The sequence below is a fragment of the Symphalangus syndactylus genome, chromosome 24, assembly GCF_028878055.3.
Source record: "Symphalangus syndactylus isolate Jambi chromosome 24, NHGRI_mSymSyn1-v2.1_pri, whole genome shotgun sequence".
Taxonomy (NCBI): domain Eukaryota; kingdom Metazoa; phylum Chordata; class Mammalia; order Primates; family Hylobatidae; genus Symphalangus; species Symphalangus syndactylus.
This window is the reverse complement of record NC_072446.2, coordinates 13615787-13631513: the sequence shown is the minus strand read 5'-3', so window position 1 is coordinate 13631513 and position 15727 is coordinate 13615787. Positions and strand designations below refer to the sequence as shown.

General features: G+C 49.6%; 1 protein-coding gene and 1 long non-coding RNA gene across 19 annotated transcripts in view; one reads left to right on the top strand and one right to left on the bottom strand.

Annotated features, from left to right (window-relative positions):
* GNAS (GNAS complex locus) overlaps nt 1–15727 on the top strand; it is a 57966-nt gene that overhangs the window by 23142 nt on the left and 19097 nt on the right. For 2 of the 18 annotated variants that reach the window (XM_055266556.2, XM_055266558.2), the window contains exon 1: nt 15377–15595. The exons of 4 other annotated variants lie outside the window; for them this stretch is intronic. In XM_055266556.2, coding sequence (XP_055122531.1) covers nt 15457–15595 — 139 coding nt within the window. In that variant the 5' untranslated portion in view covers nt 15377–15456. Of the gene's footprint in view, nt 1–12849; nt 13278–15082; nt 15596–15727 lie in introns of those variants that run through there. 12 more of the 18 variants (XM_055266567.2, XM_055266564.2, XM_063633915.1 and 9 more) reach the window with 12 other exon arrangements.
* LOC129474814 (uncharacterized) overlaps nt 1–15727 on the bottom strand; it is a 31677-nt gene that overhangs the window by 12430 nt on the left and 3520 nt on the right. The window contains exons 2-4 of the long non-coding RNA XR_010119453.1: nt 8597–8766; nt 6673–6785; nt 5493–5555 (exon numbers count right to left, since the gene is read on the bottom strand). This is a non-coding gene — a long non-coding RNA (uncharacterized lncRNA). The remainder of the gene's footprint in view (nt 1–5492; nt 5556–6672; nt 6786–8596; nt 8767–15727) is intronic.

Sequence of the window (15727 nt, the reverse complement as noted above, 5' to 3'; positions counted from 1 at the left end):
GAGTTTCCTTATAATGTAAGTAGGTGGCGGCTGGGATGATTATGAGTCCCTCCCATAATGTGTATTTGAATAGATATTATGGATTCTAATGGCAGAGTTCAAAGTCACTCGGAGGGGTGGGTTTTTATTTTTTTAATGTCACCCACCTGAAATTATTTTCAGAAAGTTCTGTGATGGCTAACAGGATTAGAATGACATTGTCACAAAATGATATGAGGTATTGAAAAGACCCCTACACGATGCGGTGTCCACAACGCACAAGAAGTACCCCCCCACCCACCCAAGTGTGACTCAGTAACCCTCAGTGAGGAGGAGAGCATCGAATTCTATCAGTTACAGTTTTATTTCAGACACACAAGCACGTAGGCCCACAGTGATAGTAAACATGCAGGCATGCTTTCCCTCTGAGCATGAGAGGCGTTTGGATTTTATCTTCCCAGATGCAGAACCTCTGTACTTACTTCTGAATAGCTTCCTCCTGACCCTTAGCTAAGTCAACGGGGAGAATCAGCCTCCAAGTTTTGCTAAATTGTGTACCATGACAGTGACTTGTATTTAGGAGACCTTGTGTGGACCTAAAGCCCAGAAGTAGCCACCGCCACCGTTCCTCCCGATGAAAATGGCCTCACCAGCACCTCGCTGCAAACAGACACCAGCTCAAAACATTGATTTTCTCCCCACCCTCGCAAGGTTAGGATTCTGCTTAGAACTCTGCTTTAAGCTAAAATTTCCATCACCAAAGGGCCTGATTTCAGGCAGAGAAAGGACCACTTTAGCAAATGAGAGAAGCGAAGAGGAGTGGAGGAGGAGGGTCATTTCAACAGCAGCAAAACTCAGCCATGCCATTTTCCCTGATAGCACTTTAATTATGATGAAAGAAGATTTTTTTTTTTCCGGTTTTTACAGAGGAGGCTCGTGGTGGGGGGGAAAGGAGGGGGCTCTGAAAGAGATGTGAGCTGCCAGGGTACAGAGTGCAAAGCGGCTGTCACTGCCAAATGACAGATGCAGTTGGAGAGGGGGAGAGAAGCCCTTCCCTGAGCCTGTGCACCAGTGGCCCATTCAGTGGGGGCCCAGGACTAGTCAGCCAGGGGCAAATGGTGAATAGGATGGCCCAAAGGAGCCACCTGCTACGTGCCAGCTTTCCCCTTTCCTTCTGCGAGATTTTAACCCCGGGGCTGGTTCTCCTAGTTGTGCTCTACTCCACCGGCTTTGAAAGCCTTGGAGGGGTTTCAGGTGGTCACATACCTTATTGTTGAAAAGGATGTTTTTCTTTAAAGTCAGGTGCTAAGTCAGGTGTGAGGTTGAAATGGACACTTAAGGGCTTCTGAGCGGGATAAAGGGACAGAGCCCAGGAAGCCCAGGACTGATGTTCTGATGGGCAGAAGCCAGCTGTGTTTTAGGAATGGGGAAAGAGTTGGAGCACCAGATGTTAAGAGGCTACAGTCAGCTCAAGCAAGAACGAGAGAACGGCGCTGTCACTGACTTCCCACCTCCCGGCCTTGCCGGTAATCCCTGCTCTGATTGGAGGCATGGGGTCCATAGGAGGCACCTACTGTGTTGCTACAACGCCCAAAAGTGGCCTGAGAATTCTGGGCTGGTAGTGTTTAGAAAGAGATATAAGTGAATCCTAGACTCTCACAGCTGGAAAAAGCCTTTCTTCCTGGGAATGGGAAGTAACAAAATGAGTCCAGGTTAGCTGTGGAGTCCTTAGAGATGAAGGGAGCAGAGAGGGAGGAAAAAAAAACAAAAACAAAAACAAAGAATGTGCATTATTTTGTACTTCCTTTCACCTCCCTCCTTGGTTTTAGGGCCCTTTCCTGGCATGCAACAGGAAGTGCAGGCTGTGTTGAGAGCCTCTGCTGCAGACTTACGCAGAGCACAAGAGATGATGTGAGCCTGCTTGTCTGGGCTGCTTTTGTGTAACTGAATTACACAGTATCTATGTTAGAAGTGATGTCACCCAAGAGAGCCCCATGGCCTTGAACTAAACACCAAGGGGCATCGGGCCCCGGCCCCAGGAGGCCTGCTATGTGGCAACTTCTCTGAACAATTTGTGATTTTCTGTTCTTTATTCCCCTCACTAAATTGTCATGCTGCTAGAGACACTTCTAATTTGATGGTTATTAATGGGCAGCTGGTAATGAAACAGCAAGGACTTAGGGTTTTGCAGTAGGTGAATTATGGACATTTACAAGCAAAACAACTTTATTTCTTACATTTAGCAAGAGGTTTAACAAGCAAAGTGCAACATCTGCAGAATCTTATGGGAGGAGGCAGTGGTCTTGAAATTGTGAGGCAGTACTGCAGGGATAGAGAGATCGCCTTTCCCTAGAACAACTGCAATCTCCCCATCAGAGCCAACTGGAAATACAAATTTGCTCCTATCTCCATGCGTGGTGATTCTGCCTGCTACAGAGATGGAGGAACAGTGATCTTGCTGATTTTAATGGACCCATTTAGGGAAAAACACTTAAAAAATATGTGAAAACGCATTTTCCCCCTATTCCTCCTGGAAAGCAACATTAGGGTCCTGCAGTTCTATCTGGAAGGAGGGAGATGCAGGAGCAGCATCCTGGCTTATGACCGTCTGGCTGCTTAGTGGTTTTATTTTAGAAAGAGTTTTAATTCAGAGGCAGCGGTGGTGTGGGGGGGTGGGGTGCAGCGGGGGGGGGGTGCAGGGGAGAGAAATCAGATGTAGAGGTTTGCAGAGCCTGGAGGCCAAAGGAAGCCCACTTTAGGAGACCACATTTTCAGCATCAGAATAAATAATGTATTTGAGGACTTTTTTCTCCTCTTAAAAATAGGCACTTTGGAAAAGGAAATATTCAGGCTTTTGAGAAACATAGTGAGGTGATCAGTTAATGTGAGGTGGTGGTGATTGTAATGTCGGAAGAATTGGTCTCATTTTTCATGTCACAGTTAATATTGTTTAAGATTAGATAGCTTCTTAATTTAGACCATTTACATTTTACAGAGCACTAAAAAGCAAGCCTCCAAGCCACTTTCTGGTAGCACAAAGCCAAATAAATGGGAACAATATAACCTTAAAAAGATCCATTCTTTCACTTGTGGCTTTGCTCTGGTCAATATCGAGTCATTTAGCACAATCTAAAAAACTCACATTTTTCATTGCTAGAAATATATAATTCTTCCTACTATTCATTGCCTGCAAATGTCCTATTCTGGGGACCTTTTTGACTTGGGTTTTTGTCTTCTTGACACCAAAGCATCCAATCAATTTGGTCAAAAGTTCATTCGTGAAAAAGCATCTGGATGTTTTGTCTACAAACAACCAGTTTGCCTGAATATTTGAGAGGATCAGCTCAGCCAACCACCTGTCCCGATGTCACCCCAGCACAGCCCAAATGCACTCAGAGGGGCGTGGAAGGAAGGGTACACACAAACAAGGTGTGGGGGTCTCGTTTTCTCTGCTGCAGCCATCTGAAATCGGCTGCAGAGGAGGGGAGAAATGAAGCAGCAGGCTAGTCCTTCTAGGCAGACGTGGAGGGAGAACCGTGTGGAAAGATATCTTTATGGCTAGACTCTTAGCAACATCACTGTCAGAATCTGGTGCCTGCAGCCATCTTAGAATTTAGAGGAAGCTGAAGGCACCTGCCCACATTTTGTCTTAGGTTACAACCAGCTCAATCCAGCCAGCAAAAAATAAGGTTGAGAAGCGTTTCACTTTTACAGAAAAAGAAAAAATTTCCATGATTCTGTTCCTTGAAAAAAAAGCTGACCCTCCCCAACCCAAACCTTTTATTTCAAAGTCACCAAAACTGAGACTAGATAATCTCTCTGTCTCTCTCTCTTTTTCCTCATGTGCATAGCCAATTTAGACTCTCTTGGCTGGAATTTTTCCTGATCTCTCAGTGCAGTAAAAAGCCAGGCAGATGGGGGAGGAAGGGAACACGGAGAGGCAGGAGAAGGGGCAATGGCTCCTTGGTACATCTCCCTTTGTAGTTCAGTCTTGCACAGTCCATTTTTATTTGCAAATAGCTCAGCCCAAAAGAGGGTATTGATATGACCCCCAGATGCTGTTCCGAATCCATCTTACTCATTTTCCCTCTGGGGTGCAGGCAGGGCAGAGCCCAGATATGATCAGACCTTCAAAGCGCAGCCTTGATCCTTTATTTTTCATGTTACAGTCACAGACCTTGAAAATGTGTTTTCAGCAGTTTACCACATACTGAGAATTTCAGGAAACAAAAGGTCAAGAATCGATGACTTAGATTTATTAGTGGCCCCATTAAGCAGACCTCAGAATTCTAATGATGGGTCTTTGCTAGACAAACCAATGTCATGTTTCTAAAAGGACAAGAGTGACAGCTGGGTGATTTCACAGAATTATCAGGTATTGGGAGGAAGGTTAAGCAGGGGTTCAATTACTATCAATTACAATGATGTTCTTGTTTGTTTCCCTGGGGTTTTCATGCTGCTAGTTGTGTTTTTTTTCTTGTATTTGCATATTTGCTGTTTTGCTTTACATGTTTTAGAAATTATCCATCTATTTTTTTTCCTCTCAAAATCTCTTCTACCTTTGGCATCAATTGTAGAAACTAAATGTTTGCTGTAGAGTTATATTCTTTAGTCATAGTTTTTGTTTTGTTTTGTTTTGTTTTTTTAAACAAAGTTATCTTCTCTGCCTCCCCACCCAATAAACTGAGTGGATGTGTAGTTATGCCAAGTTGTGGAAAACACATTTAACACATTTAAGAACGTGCAAGGTGTGAAATATAAAAGTATGTTATACCTAAGATTAAAATATTAATTCGATTTGGGGATTATACTAGTTAACATTTTGGTTTTATATGCATTCATTCAACTAACTCATGGTATCTTGTTGAAATGATGCATTTAAAATAATTACTGATTTAATTAAAAGAAAACTAAGGAACTTTTCAGGCTGAGAATGACATTAAATTATCCTGTTCTTGAGCACTTCCCAGAGCCGTGGGTTAAATAACACCAGAATATGAATTTAGGGTCATTTAGGCTTTTCTAGACTTTGGGATGCCTCCAATGGTTATGAGTAAAAGGAGTGGTGTTTTAACTTGGAGATTAGATGTCTCTGGGTCCCAGTTAAGTTTTATATCAACTTCCTTTGTATGGTTCAGCTATTTGGCACCATCTTGGCAGAAGATAGGGATCCAGGGCCTTTGCTATCAGTGGAATGGATTGAGGAAAGCTTCCTCAGTGATAAGTCGTGGCTTGGCAAAACATAGCCTAGCCTTCTTCCTTCCCTCTCCAGACCAGGGCACCACGTGGAGATAGCGCCGTTTGCTTGGGCTGGCTTTGGACATTTCAGAGTTCCCCTCCTTACTACGTGCTGACGTCATCCCACAACTCCCTATGTGCCTTCCCTCACTGTTGCCAAGTGCTCTTGAAAGTCAACCACCTTCCTGGGTGACTGCTGCTTTCTTACCTCAGGTTAAACCCATAGACCCGGTGAAAGTTCTCCCAGGGGCTCCCATACCCGAGGGTAATCATACCTTCTATATGTGAAGGGCTAGTTTTCCAGAGTTTTTATTTCTTGGTGTTAGGTCACTGCAACCCTGGGATAAAAATAGATGTAATTAGCATGTTGCAGATCAGACTCTGCACTTGTAGCTTTGTGCCACTTTCTCTAATAATACCAATTTTGGTGACACATTTCCTAGAATCCTGGACTTGCTTCAATCCCTAAAATCCTCCAAGAGCTGAATTGTAGGACAGACCTGTTTGCTTTAGAACCTAGAAGGGCTTTGTCCCAATTAGATTGTCTCTTTTCCCTACCTTTCTAGACATTGCAGGTCCATCTCCATTTTCTTTTTTTTTTGTTTGTTTTGTTTTGTTTTGTTTTGAGACGGAGTCTCAGTTTGTCGCCCAGGCTGGAGTGCAATGGCGCGATCTAGGCTCACTGCAAGCTCTGCCTCCCAGGTTCACGCCATTCTCCCGCCTCAGCCTCCGGAGTAGCTGGGGCTACAGGCGCCCGCCACTGCGCCCGGCTAATTTTTTTGTATTTTTAGTCAGAGACGGGGTTTCACCGTGGTCTCGATCTCCTGACCTCGCGATCCGCCTGCCTCGGCCTCCTAAGTGCTGGCGTGAGCCACCGCGCCCAGCATCATTTTCTTGTTTTTATTATCGGGGAGCAACGGCTCCATTCTCCCCTAAGGCTGACATTTTTGTTGAAGGCTGAGCACGCATGTCTTCCGTGCTTGTGGCAAAAGGCCCTTTCCTGGCTGGCTCCAGAATCCTCACCAGTTAATTGGGAAAAAATTTGAGTTAGGCATCACAATTTCAGCCGAGCTGGGCAAACAACGAGTACACCTGTCACTCGAGCCAGTGTCCAAAACTCAGCCCCACAGATCACAGCTGTAGCGTTATTTCAGCATGAGCAATTCAGTATTTAATGTTCCTTAGAAAAAAATAAATCATTCCAAGCTGCTACTGTTTACCTATTAACTCTTTCGGGATTTCATGGTGGTGGGGGTGGAGGTGGGAAGTAATCTATAATTTGCTTGGCTAGCAGAGATAATACCCCCTTCCCAAGTCTGTCTTTCTTACATAATGGCCATTTCTTACATAATGGAGAAGAGGGGCTGCAAAACAATATCCTCGTGATCTGTGGCAGCCACTGCCTTCCAGAATGAGAAGTTAGATTTTCTTCTTTCGTTTCATTTATATTTTCACCTTCGCAGTACAGGTACTGCTTCCTACGATCGGCAGCTTCCATTTCTTTCCTCTTTCCACGGTAGCTTAAATTAGCCCATTATCATCAGCAAATCTTAATTTACAATTAAGTGCTGGGAAAAAAAAAAAAAGTTCGTCATTAATCAGACCTTCTCATTTTATGTAAATTGCCCCCAAAAGCAACACATTTTTAATCTGTCCTGCCGATAGCTGAGCCCTTCTGTCATTTGGGTCCTAATAAATGAATTGGCCATCTGCAATTAATCTGCATAGTACAAATCATTGGAAGGCCAAGTCTGTCTGCCTTCTGAAAGAAACTGGCTATATTTAGTTTTTAAAGCAAGTCTGCTTTGTGTTCTTTGTAAAGTCAGCGACATTCTTTCAATTTTTTCGGTGTAATTAGCACAAAAGGAGCCGTAATCTGAGAAGGTAGTAGAGACTAAGGCAACCGAAAAACAGGAATGTTCAAGAAAGCGGGCAGAGGCAGCCTTCCCAGTATTGGGCGGCGTGCAGAGACCCTGGGACGTGGCTGTGGGTAGAGCTGAGGTCTGTAGCTCATAAAAAATCTCCTTTTCATCTGATCCCCAGACTGGTTACAAATGCTTGCCGTTTGGGCTGAATAATTTTCCCCTTCTCATAACTTCCAGTGGTCGGAGGACCTTAGAAAGACACAGTGCCATCTGGGCTCTGCTGTTGAGTGGGCTCCTGACAGGCCAGTGAGAGTTCTGTGCACACTGCCAAGCCCTCAATAAACTGCTGAGTGGGAGAGCAGAGGGCATAGCCCTGAGCTCCCCGGCAAATGCTTAATTTCAACCAACTGGAGGCTACATGGAAATCAAGCAGAAGAAGGCTGCGGTGGCCTTGGGGAGGAGAGTTGGAGCCTGTGCGAAAAGAGGGAGCAGCCCTCCTCATTGGGAGCTGTGCAGCCTGTGCCCCGATGGTTAGTTCCCCCTCAAAATAAAAGCCAGGGAAATAGGTGGAGCTAAGTGATAATTACACATTTTTCAATTTCAACTAAAACGTGTGGGCAAACACAAAACGATGAAAAGGTATCTACATTTCTAGATGAATTAAATGTGTGACTAATTATGTCACGTTAATTGCTTAATTCCTGGTTTACCAACAGCAGATGGAAGTGGGATTGGAGAGGGGGTTTTAGCTCTGAAGGCAAATGACACCTGAGGCCCAGTATGAATCTCAGTTTTCCCAAACTGAGGCTAGTCCCTAACGGCAAGGCTGTTTGAAAATGATTACCTACATTTGGTTGGCAGGTAGATAAAATCCGAAGATGTAAAACTTCTATTTAGCAGTTGTTTCATTTGTATATGTCCACAAAGCAGCATTTAACTAAACGAAATGAATTGCCTGATTAATCCAGTGTTTTTAACTGTCTAAACTCCAATTCTATGGAGCTAAATTTGAAGTGAATACCATGGAAAAAAACCCAAAATCTTTAAAATAAGAACAATTATAAAGGGCTTCTTTTATCTAAGGAAATTTTATTAGAACCTCAGGCCTCCTGACTGGTCTCAATATCACATCTCCAGGTGCACCAACTGCCTCTTATTTTTTCCTGTTGTCACTTGTTTAGTAAGATGTTGGATCAAAGTGTCATTTAAATAAGGCATCTTGTAAATAAGCATGAAAGTAAACTGGTCTGTGTCTATTTTTAACTAGTCTCCCTACATTATTCTCCATCCTGGATGAGTTTCCATCTTCAAGGCCAAGTTAAAAGTTCTAAGCAACAGGTTTTCCCATTACCTTAGTCCTCATGAAAATTTTTCCCCAAGGGAAGTGAAGGATATTTCAGTTTAGGAAAGTTAACTTTCCTGCTGTAGAGCAGTAAAACTCTTAAATATTTTTTTCTACTCAATTAAGAGCTCCATTAAGTGGGTCCATTGATCTGTTATTGATGTTGATGTACCTCAAAGAAAATGGAGCTTCCTCAGTCTTCTCCTGGATTTGACTTTCAGTTTTGGAGTTAATTGTTGAAGCTGCCGCCTGTGTTCTGCTGATGGGTCTGCCTTTTGGTCCTGCTAGTGGGTTTGTTTTCTGCTCCCTGTTGATAATCCAAGTTGTTTGTCCACCTAGAATCTTCAATGAAGGGTAACATGTGCATCATATCATTTAGGCTTCTAAAAGGAACAAAGTAATACATGTCATCTCTTTTTGTTACGTTCCCCCTTCTTGAGGTAGATGGTGGCTTTGTTAAAAGTCCATTACTGCCCACTCTGGGGCTCATGGGGATGTGGTGAGAAAGGCACTGATGGCCTGGGGAATTGGGCGTCTGTCCACAGAGACCAGGAAGCCTCTCTCACAGAGGTACCTCCCCATCAGAGAGTCAGGAAAGATCAAGAAGGGCTGCAAAACATCCTCGTTGCCCTCATATTGTGTGCCATGCTTTTAAGTAGATGTTTGAACAGCATCTCAAAGCCACTGGCTCAAGAAATTGGGTCCAAACACACTGGCCAATGTACGTCCACATTCTGTTTGAATTAGAGTATGTTCTGAATTAAAAACAGATCATTTTAAAATTAATTGATGGATAATAAATAGGAAATGTCATATGGCCATGTAGTTAATTCTTCAGTAGTTGACTTCAAGTCTTCTGAAATGAAGTTTTATATCATGTTTAGTTTTGAATACAAGTTTAGGGTTACTTTGTGGTTGGAGTTACTAACTAGTGAATATGACAAGAAAAAAATGTCCTAGATAATCACTACATTCAATTTCTAAGAACTTTTATGGTCTAAAGTAATAGAGTCTTACAAGGATTAACTGGGACTAGGAAATGCTTTTTACAATTCCTGCTTTCATCGTCTACATGACATAGGCTTTGACATTCATTTGCAGTAGCAGTTTCAGTCATTCTAGCTAATTAAAGTGCAGAACGTGCTTTGAAGACAGGAAACACTGTGGAAGTGCTAAATACTATTATTAAAACCTTACAGCTAAAGTTTGTTTCAGTGGAAACCTATTTATTGTTTCCTAGGCTATTAAAATAATATTATAATTATATTTGCTCTGGGCTCTTGGAAGACAACTTAAAATGACCCCAACTAATGAAAGGCCAAGGATAACGTTCTTGTCCAAAAACTGAGTGACAGCATTAAGCAGAACAGTATTTTCAAGATTCTAAGCTGTAGCAAGTCCACTGCTTCGAAAGGCAGACAAGGCATTCTTACTCAGAAAGGAGGATACCCAGGGGCCAAGGAACACAAACTGCCTTTATCACCACGAAGCTGACAAGACCACAGAATTCAAACCCTGATGTGGGACGTTGTTCATTGTTGTCAAATATGGAATGTTGGAAAGAAATGTTTCGAGGCCGTATCTCCGTGTAGTGTGTGACACCATCTGTTTAAACAAGTTTTTTCGTTAGGTGACCTAGTGTTTTAGGTTAGGGATGTGTTATGATCTCAACTGGCTGGCTTGGTCATGAAGCAAGTCTCCTGAGCCAGAGATCTGTGCTCTCCTTGGGCATTTTATACCCAAGATATTCTGCCCTTTGTCCCTCCCTGAAATTTCCATAACTCCCTTCTCTTCCTGAGCCAGACGAGGGGCCCCTTCCATTGGAAAGCTCTCTCATCTGGACTGTTCCAAGAGTTATGCTAATAGATTGCCCCACTTTCAAAGCATAAACTAGGTACTTAAAACAGTAATGATCAATTAAATTACTAACTCATATGAAAAGGTCACACATGGCAGCCACCAAATCTGAAAGACTTGAAAAAAAAAAAATCACAACTTTTAGGGCCTCAAGAGGTCAAATTTGAGGCCAAAAGCTCAGTAAAATCTCTTCTTTCACTGTGTGTGGAGTGAAAACAGAGAGCCTAGCTGACCACAAACCAGCTTGTGTTTCAGCACTCTGGGTGTCATTTGCTTACCTGTAAACCCATGATTCCACCTGCTGTCATTTATTTACAAAGTAAATGCTTTATTTATCCATCAGTAGTTAGTCATAATAAAATATAGGTGAAACCTACACTTAAAAAATTTTTGTTTTCAAGAGTGGCCTCATAGATCGAGCTGAAAGGAGTAAAGCCTGATCTTGCGTTACCCATTTCTAGGACAATAGTCCCAATTGTGCCTTGCCTAGAACACATGTTAGTATATGACATGGGGCAGTTTCACTCCTTTTTAAAGTTCAGGTGTGATATTTATCTAAAAGGGGAAGGTGGTAATGGAGCTCAGAGATTTCCAAATAAGGAGGCTCTTCATTATATTCATTGTATAACTTTGTAGCTCCTGGCATAAGTATCTAGGTTGTATTTGTTACTGTTTACCTTGTACCTCTTAAAGACAATGTATCTGTGCTTTGCCACAGTAGAAGCAGGAAGGCAGATGCTTTTGAACAAATGGAGCATAACAAAAATGTCTGGCCTATTCTTCCCTCTTGCAAGTCTTTAACAATTTTTAAAAATGACAATCAAATTCAGCCAGGAATGTTTAATTTACCATCTAAAGATATAGAACCTGTGCTGTGTCATCGAGCGGTTCTAATTTCGGTGGTGGATGAGAGTGAGCCTCACTATCACCATTACAAGCAGCCTAGCAATCATGGATTCTGAGGCCTTACTGCTGAGTTTTCCTATGAGCACATTCAGGTGTATCTGCACAATATTTTTATGCATCTTTGGTTAGGTGAAAAGCATCAACCTAGGATAGTTCCTTTGAGCATTTTCAAAATAAGGTGTATTTTTGCGTGGAAGAGAGGCCATGATCAGGAGTGTGACAAAAACCTGGCCCCAACTTTTCAGCCAAGTTCGACAAAGTCAGGGGTCTGCAGCAGCCCAGGGCAGGATGGTGTCTAGGCTGCGCTTCCTGTTCTTAATTTCAAGTGTTGTTTGGTGACTTTGAATCGCCCTCTGTTGTCCTTTCAGATTCATAAAAAAGAGACCTTGTACAATGGGGGCAGCGGTGTACCTGAAGGGGCCAAGAAAAATAATATGTGGCATCTTCACCTGTCACACCTTTTCTTACTGGAAGTGGAGCAAACTGGGGAAAAGGGAATTTCAGTCATCCTGTTGAATGGCTAACAGTGTATTTTCAAAGCTAACTTAAAATGATACAACAGTCTGCTCAAGGCCTCTAGTGGTATCAGCCGCCGCATACCCCTGGGGACTGTTAAATGTGTTTCCATTTATAGGTAGCATTTTCTTTTTTCTCCTTCTCCATCCAAACATCTTAAGTTTCATGGGCTCTGTTAAGAAGTCAAAGAAAAAGTTGGAAGACAGTTTGTCGACTTTGCATATCTGGGCTTTCCGGGATGTAGGCCTGTGTCCCATCCAAGACACTGCTCACGTCTTAGCCTGATTACCTGGCCGCCTCGGCTCACCTGGGCACATGGTGAGCCGCGGAACCCGCAGGCACCAAACATTTATTGAATGAATAAACTGTATCCCAGCAGACACCACGGTGGCAGCAGATGACCTAACCAAGGTCCCAGGAAAGGCGGGCTGGGGTCAACTGGTTGAAAATTTAGTAACCCTGCTCCTAATCCCGTGCACTGCTATATCCTAATGTGCGGCGGGACACTTGAGAGTTTTGAAAGAACCCTCAAACAAGTTCACGTTCCGTAAACTACTTTTCTCTCTGTTCCAGAGCCCCCAGGGCGCCCAGGCAAGGCCGCCACCTCTCCCACCTGGGAGGACGCCTCGAGCACCGACTCCACAGCCACGGCCACCGCTCCTCGGCTCCCGTGACACCGGCACGCCTGCTGCTTCGAGCAGGGCTAGCTTTGCACTCCCATCGCACTTTTCTCGTCCGAAGATACGAAACTCCGTCCGGGCGTCGCAAATAATTCGAATTCGGCTCTCTGACACCTACCTCGGCGGGCGCGCGCCGCTGGGAGGGCGGGGTGGGTGGCTGGAGGTAAGGAGGCGCACAGCAGGGGTAAGCGCCGCCGTCGCACACTTTGCACGCCGCCCAGGGCTACACCACTCACCGAAAATTGGGAGGCAGGTCTGGGAGGCGGGGCTGAGCGCCCACCGTCCTGGGCGCGCCCGCGCCCCCCGCCATCGCGGCCCCCGCGCCCCCGGCCCACACCCCCGCGGTCCCCGCACCGGCCTGCACCCCCAGGGTGCGCGGCGGCCCATTTGGGTGCGTCCCTGGTGGGCCGATTTTTCGCGCTTCCCCTTCGGTTTATAGGGGCCGCTGCTATGGGTCGGTCCTCTGAAGAGGCTGGGGCGTCATCGGGGCCGGTTAGAAGCTCTGCTCCCCGGCGGGGACACTCAGTCGCGTCGGCACCGCGGAGCGGGCTGCGTCAGGTGGCTGGCCGGCGCGGCGCTCCCCTGCTCTCTGGCTCCGGGCTGCGGCGCGGCGGCTGGAGCGAGCCCCTGTCCCGGCGCGGGGTGGCGGCGGGCGGCCGGCAGGCGCTGCCTTGCGTGTGAGTGCACCTCACTCACATGTAAGTCGGGGAGCGCCGGGGCCTCCCGCGGAAGTGCGAGTCGCCCGGCGCAGGCAAGAGCCGCCGGGTCCGGGACAAGGCAGAGGCGCCCAGGCGCCGCTGCCTTGCCCCGGGGCGCCTCCGGGCACCCCCCAATTCTCTCTCTCTTCTCTTCTCCATTGGCGTGCCCAAGAGCCAAACCAAGGAGCGCCTGAGGGTAACAGCAGACTCCTGCCATCCGCGCCTTTGCACTTTTCTTTTTGAGTTGACATTTCTTGGTGCTTTTTGGTTTCTCGCTGTTGTTGGGTGCTTTTTGGTTTGTTCTCGTCCCTTTTTCGTTTGCTCATCCTTTTTGACGCTAACTCTTAGGCAGCCAGCCCAGCAGCCCGAAGCCCGGGCAGCCGCGCTCCGCGGCCCCGGGGCAGCGCGGCGGGAACCGCAGTCAAGCCCCCCGACACGGGGCGCACGGGGGCCGGGCAGCCCGAGGCCGGGGGCAAGCAGGGAGCCCGGGCCAGGCGCGAGCCGAGCTCCCCGAGGTGGCCGGGCCACCATGCTGAAGATGGCCATGAAGCTCAAAGCCCGGGCAGCGGAGAGCGAGAAGAAGACGGCCGCGGCGGCTGCCGAGGTGGCTGCCGAAGCTGCGGCGGCGGCTGCGGCGTTGGCCGAGCCGAGAGAGCCGCTCGCGCCGCGGAAGAGCGGGGACCCCGAGAAGCTCGCGAAGAACCCCAAGAACCCGGCGCGGGAGGCGCTCCCCGAGAAGTTCCTAACAGACAAGGAGCGCAAGAAGCTCGAGAAGAAGCTGCTGGAGCAGAGACGAAAGGAGGAGAAGAAGAAGGAGAAGGAGAGGAAGAAGATGGAGAAGATGCTGAAGAAGAAGAAGAAGAAGGTGCCAGAAGCCCAGGAGGAGGCCCGATGCCCCGAGGCCGCCGCCGCCGCCGCGGCCGCCGCCGCCGACGACGAGGGCGCCGAGGAGGGCGCCGTCGGGGGCGCCGAGGAGGGCGCCGCCGCCGGGGGCACGAGTAGGGCCTGGGCTGAGTGGGACACGGACTCGAGCGACGAGGACGACGCCTACTACGCGGCGCCGCGCGTTGGGGGCATCGTGTGGCGGCCCGGGCCGCTCAAGGCTGGCGCGTTGAGCGCCCACCTGCCCCTCGTGGTGTTCCTGGTCTTCTCGGTGCGCAGCCCCTCGTGGGTGCTCAACTTCCTGCTGCAGAAGCGCACGGAGCAGGGCCGCGGCTGCGGCTTCGTGTTCGGGGCGACCTGCTGCTTCCGAGTGTTCCTGGGCTGCGCCTTCTTCTCCTACTTGGGCGGCCGCGCCAAGCGCAGAGGCCGCGGGCGCTCCGGGGCCAGCGGCGCCTTCGGCTCGGGCCATGGCGCCCGGCGCCGGGGGCGCGAGGAGCGGCTCATCTAGTCAGACCCCCCACCCCGCCACCGCCACCAGACACCACCATCGCTGTGTAGTGTGGGTTTTTATTCGTGTTCGTGTGTGTGTGTGGACACATTTTCCTTTTCGGTTGCTCTGTCCTTTGGTTCGTGCTCGCCTCGCTTTTTCCACACTCCTGCTCTCTGGCTCTCTGTGTCTCTCGCTCTTTCGAAAATTTTCCTAAGTCCGGGCGCGCGCTCCCTCCCCTTCCGCCCACCCCAGCCCCTCGGCGGCGCCCGCGGGAGGGGGAGGAGGCCTCGGGGGCGCCGGGCGACGCGGTCCGGGGGGTGGAGCGTTGGCGTCGTGCGAGGGGTCGTCACTGACGCGGAGACGCCCCCTCTCCCCCCTCGGCTCAGCCCGGCTGCTGCCCGAGCCCGGGGGGTGGGGGGCGTCTCCCCGGCCCGTCCCGTCCCCGGCCGGGCGCGGGCGGAGGGACCCCCTCCCCGGGCTCCCGGGGGGCCGCCTCCCTCCGCCGGCTCCCGCCCTCCCAGCCGCTGCCGCCGCGGCCGCTCCTCGGCCCTCCTCCTCCTCCTCCTTCCACCCCCCTCGCCGCCGCCGCCTCCTCCTCCCCCCGCCTCCCCCCGCCCGCCGCGGCGCTTTTGGCTCGGGGCGGCGGCGGGGGCCCGGCCGAGGCAATAAGAGCGGCGGCGGCGGCAGCGGCGGCAGCAGCTCCCGCAGCTCCTGCTCTGGTCCGCCTCGGCCCGGCGGCGGCCATCAGCCCCCTCGGCCTCGGCTCGAGGGGCGGGGAGCTGCGCGCGCCCCTCGGTCCGACCGACACCACCCTCCCCTTCCCGCCCGTCCGCGCGCCCCGCGGCCCGCGGCCCGCAGTCCGCCCCGCGCGCTCCTTGCCGAGGAGCCGAGCCCGCGCCCGGCCCGCCCGCCCGGCGCTGCCCCGGCCCTCCCGGCCCGCGTGAGGCCGCCCGCGCCCGCCGCCGCCGCAGCCCGGCCGCGCCCCGCCGCCGCCGCCGCCGCCATGGGCTGCCTCGGGAACAGTAAGACCGAGGACCAGCGCAACGAGGAGAAGGCGCAGCGTGAGGCCAATAAAAAGATCGAGAAGCAGCTGCAGAAGGACAAGCAGGTCTACCGGGCCACGCACCGCCTGCTGCTGCTGGGTAAGGGCGGGCGGGGGGCGCCGGCCCCGGCACGGGGGCCCCCGAAGGGCGCCCCGCAGGCCGCGCGCGCCGAGCCCGCCCCCCGCCCCGGGCGCGCGCTCCCGAGCCCCCCGCCCGTTCGCGGGCTCTGTC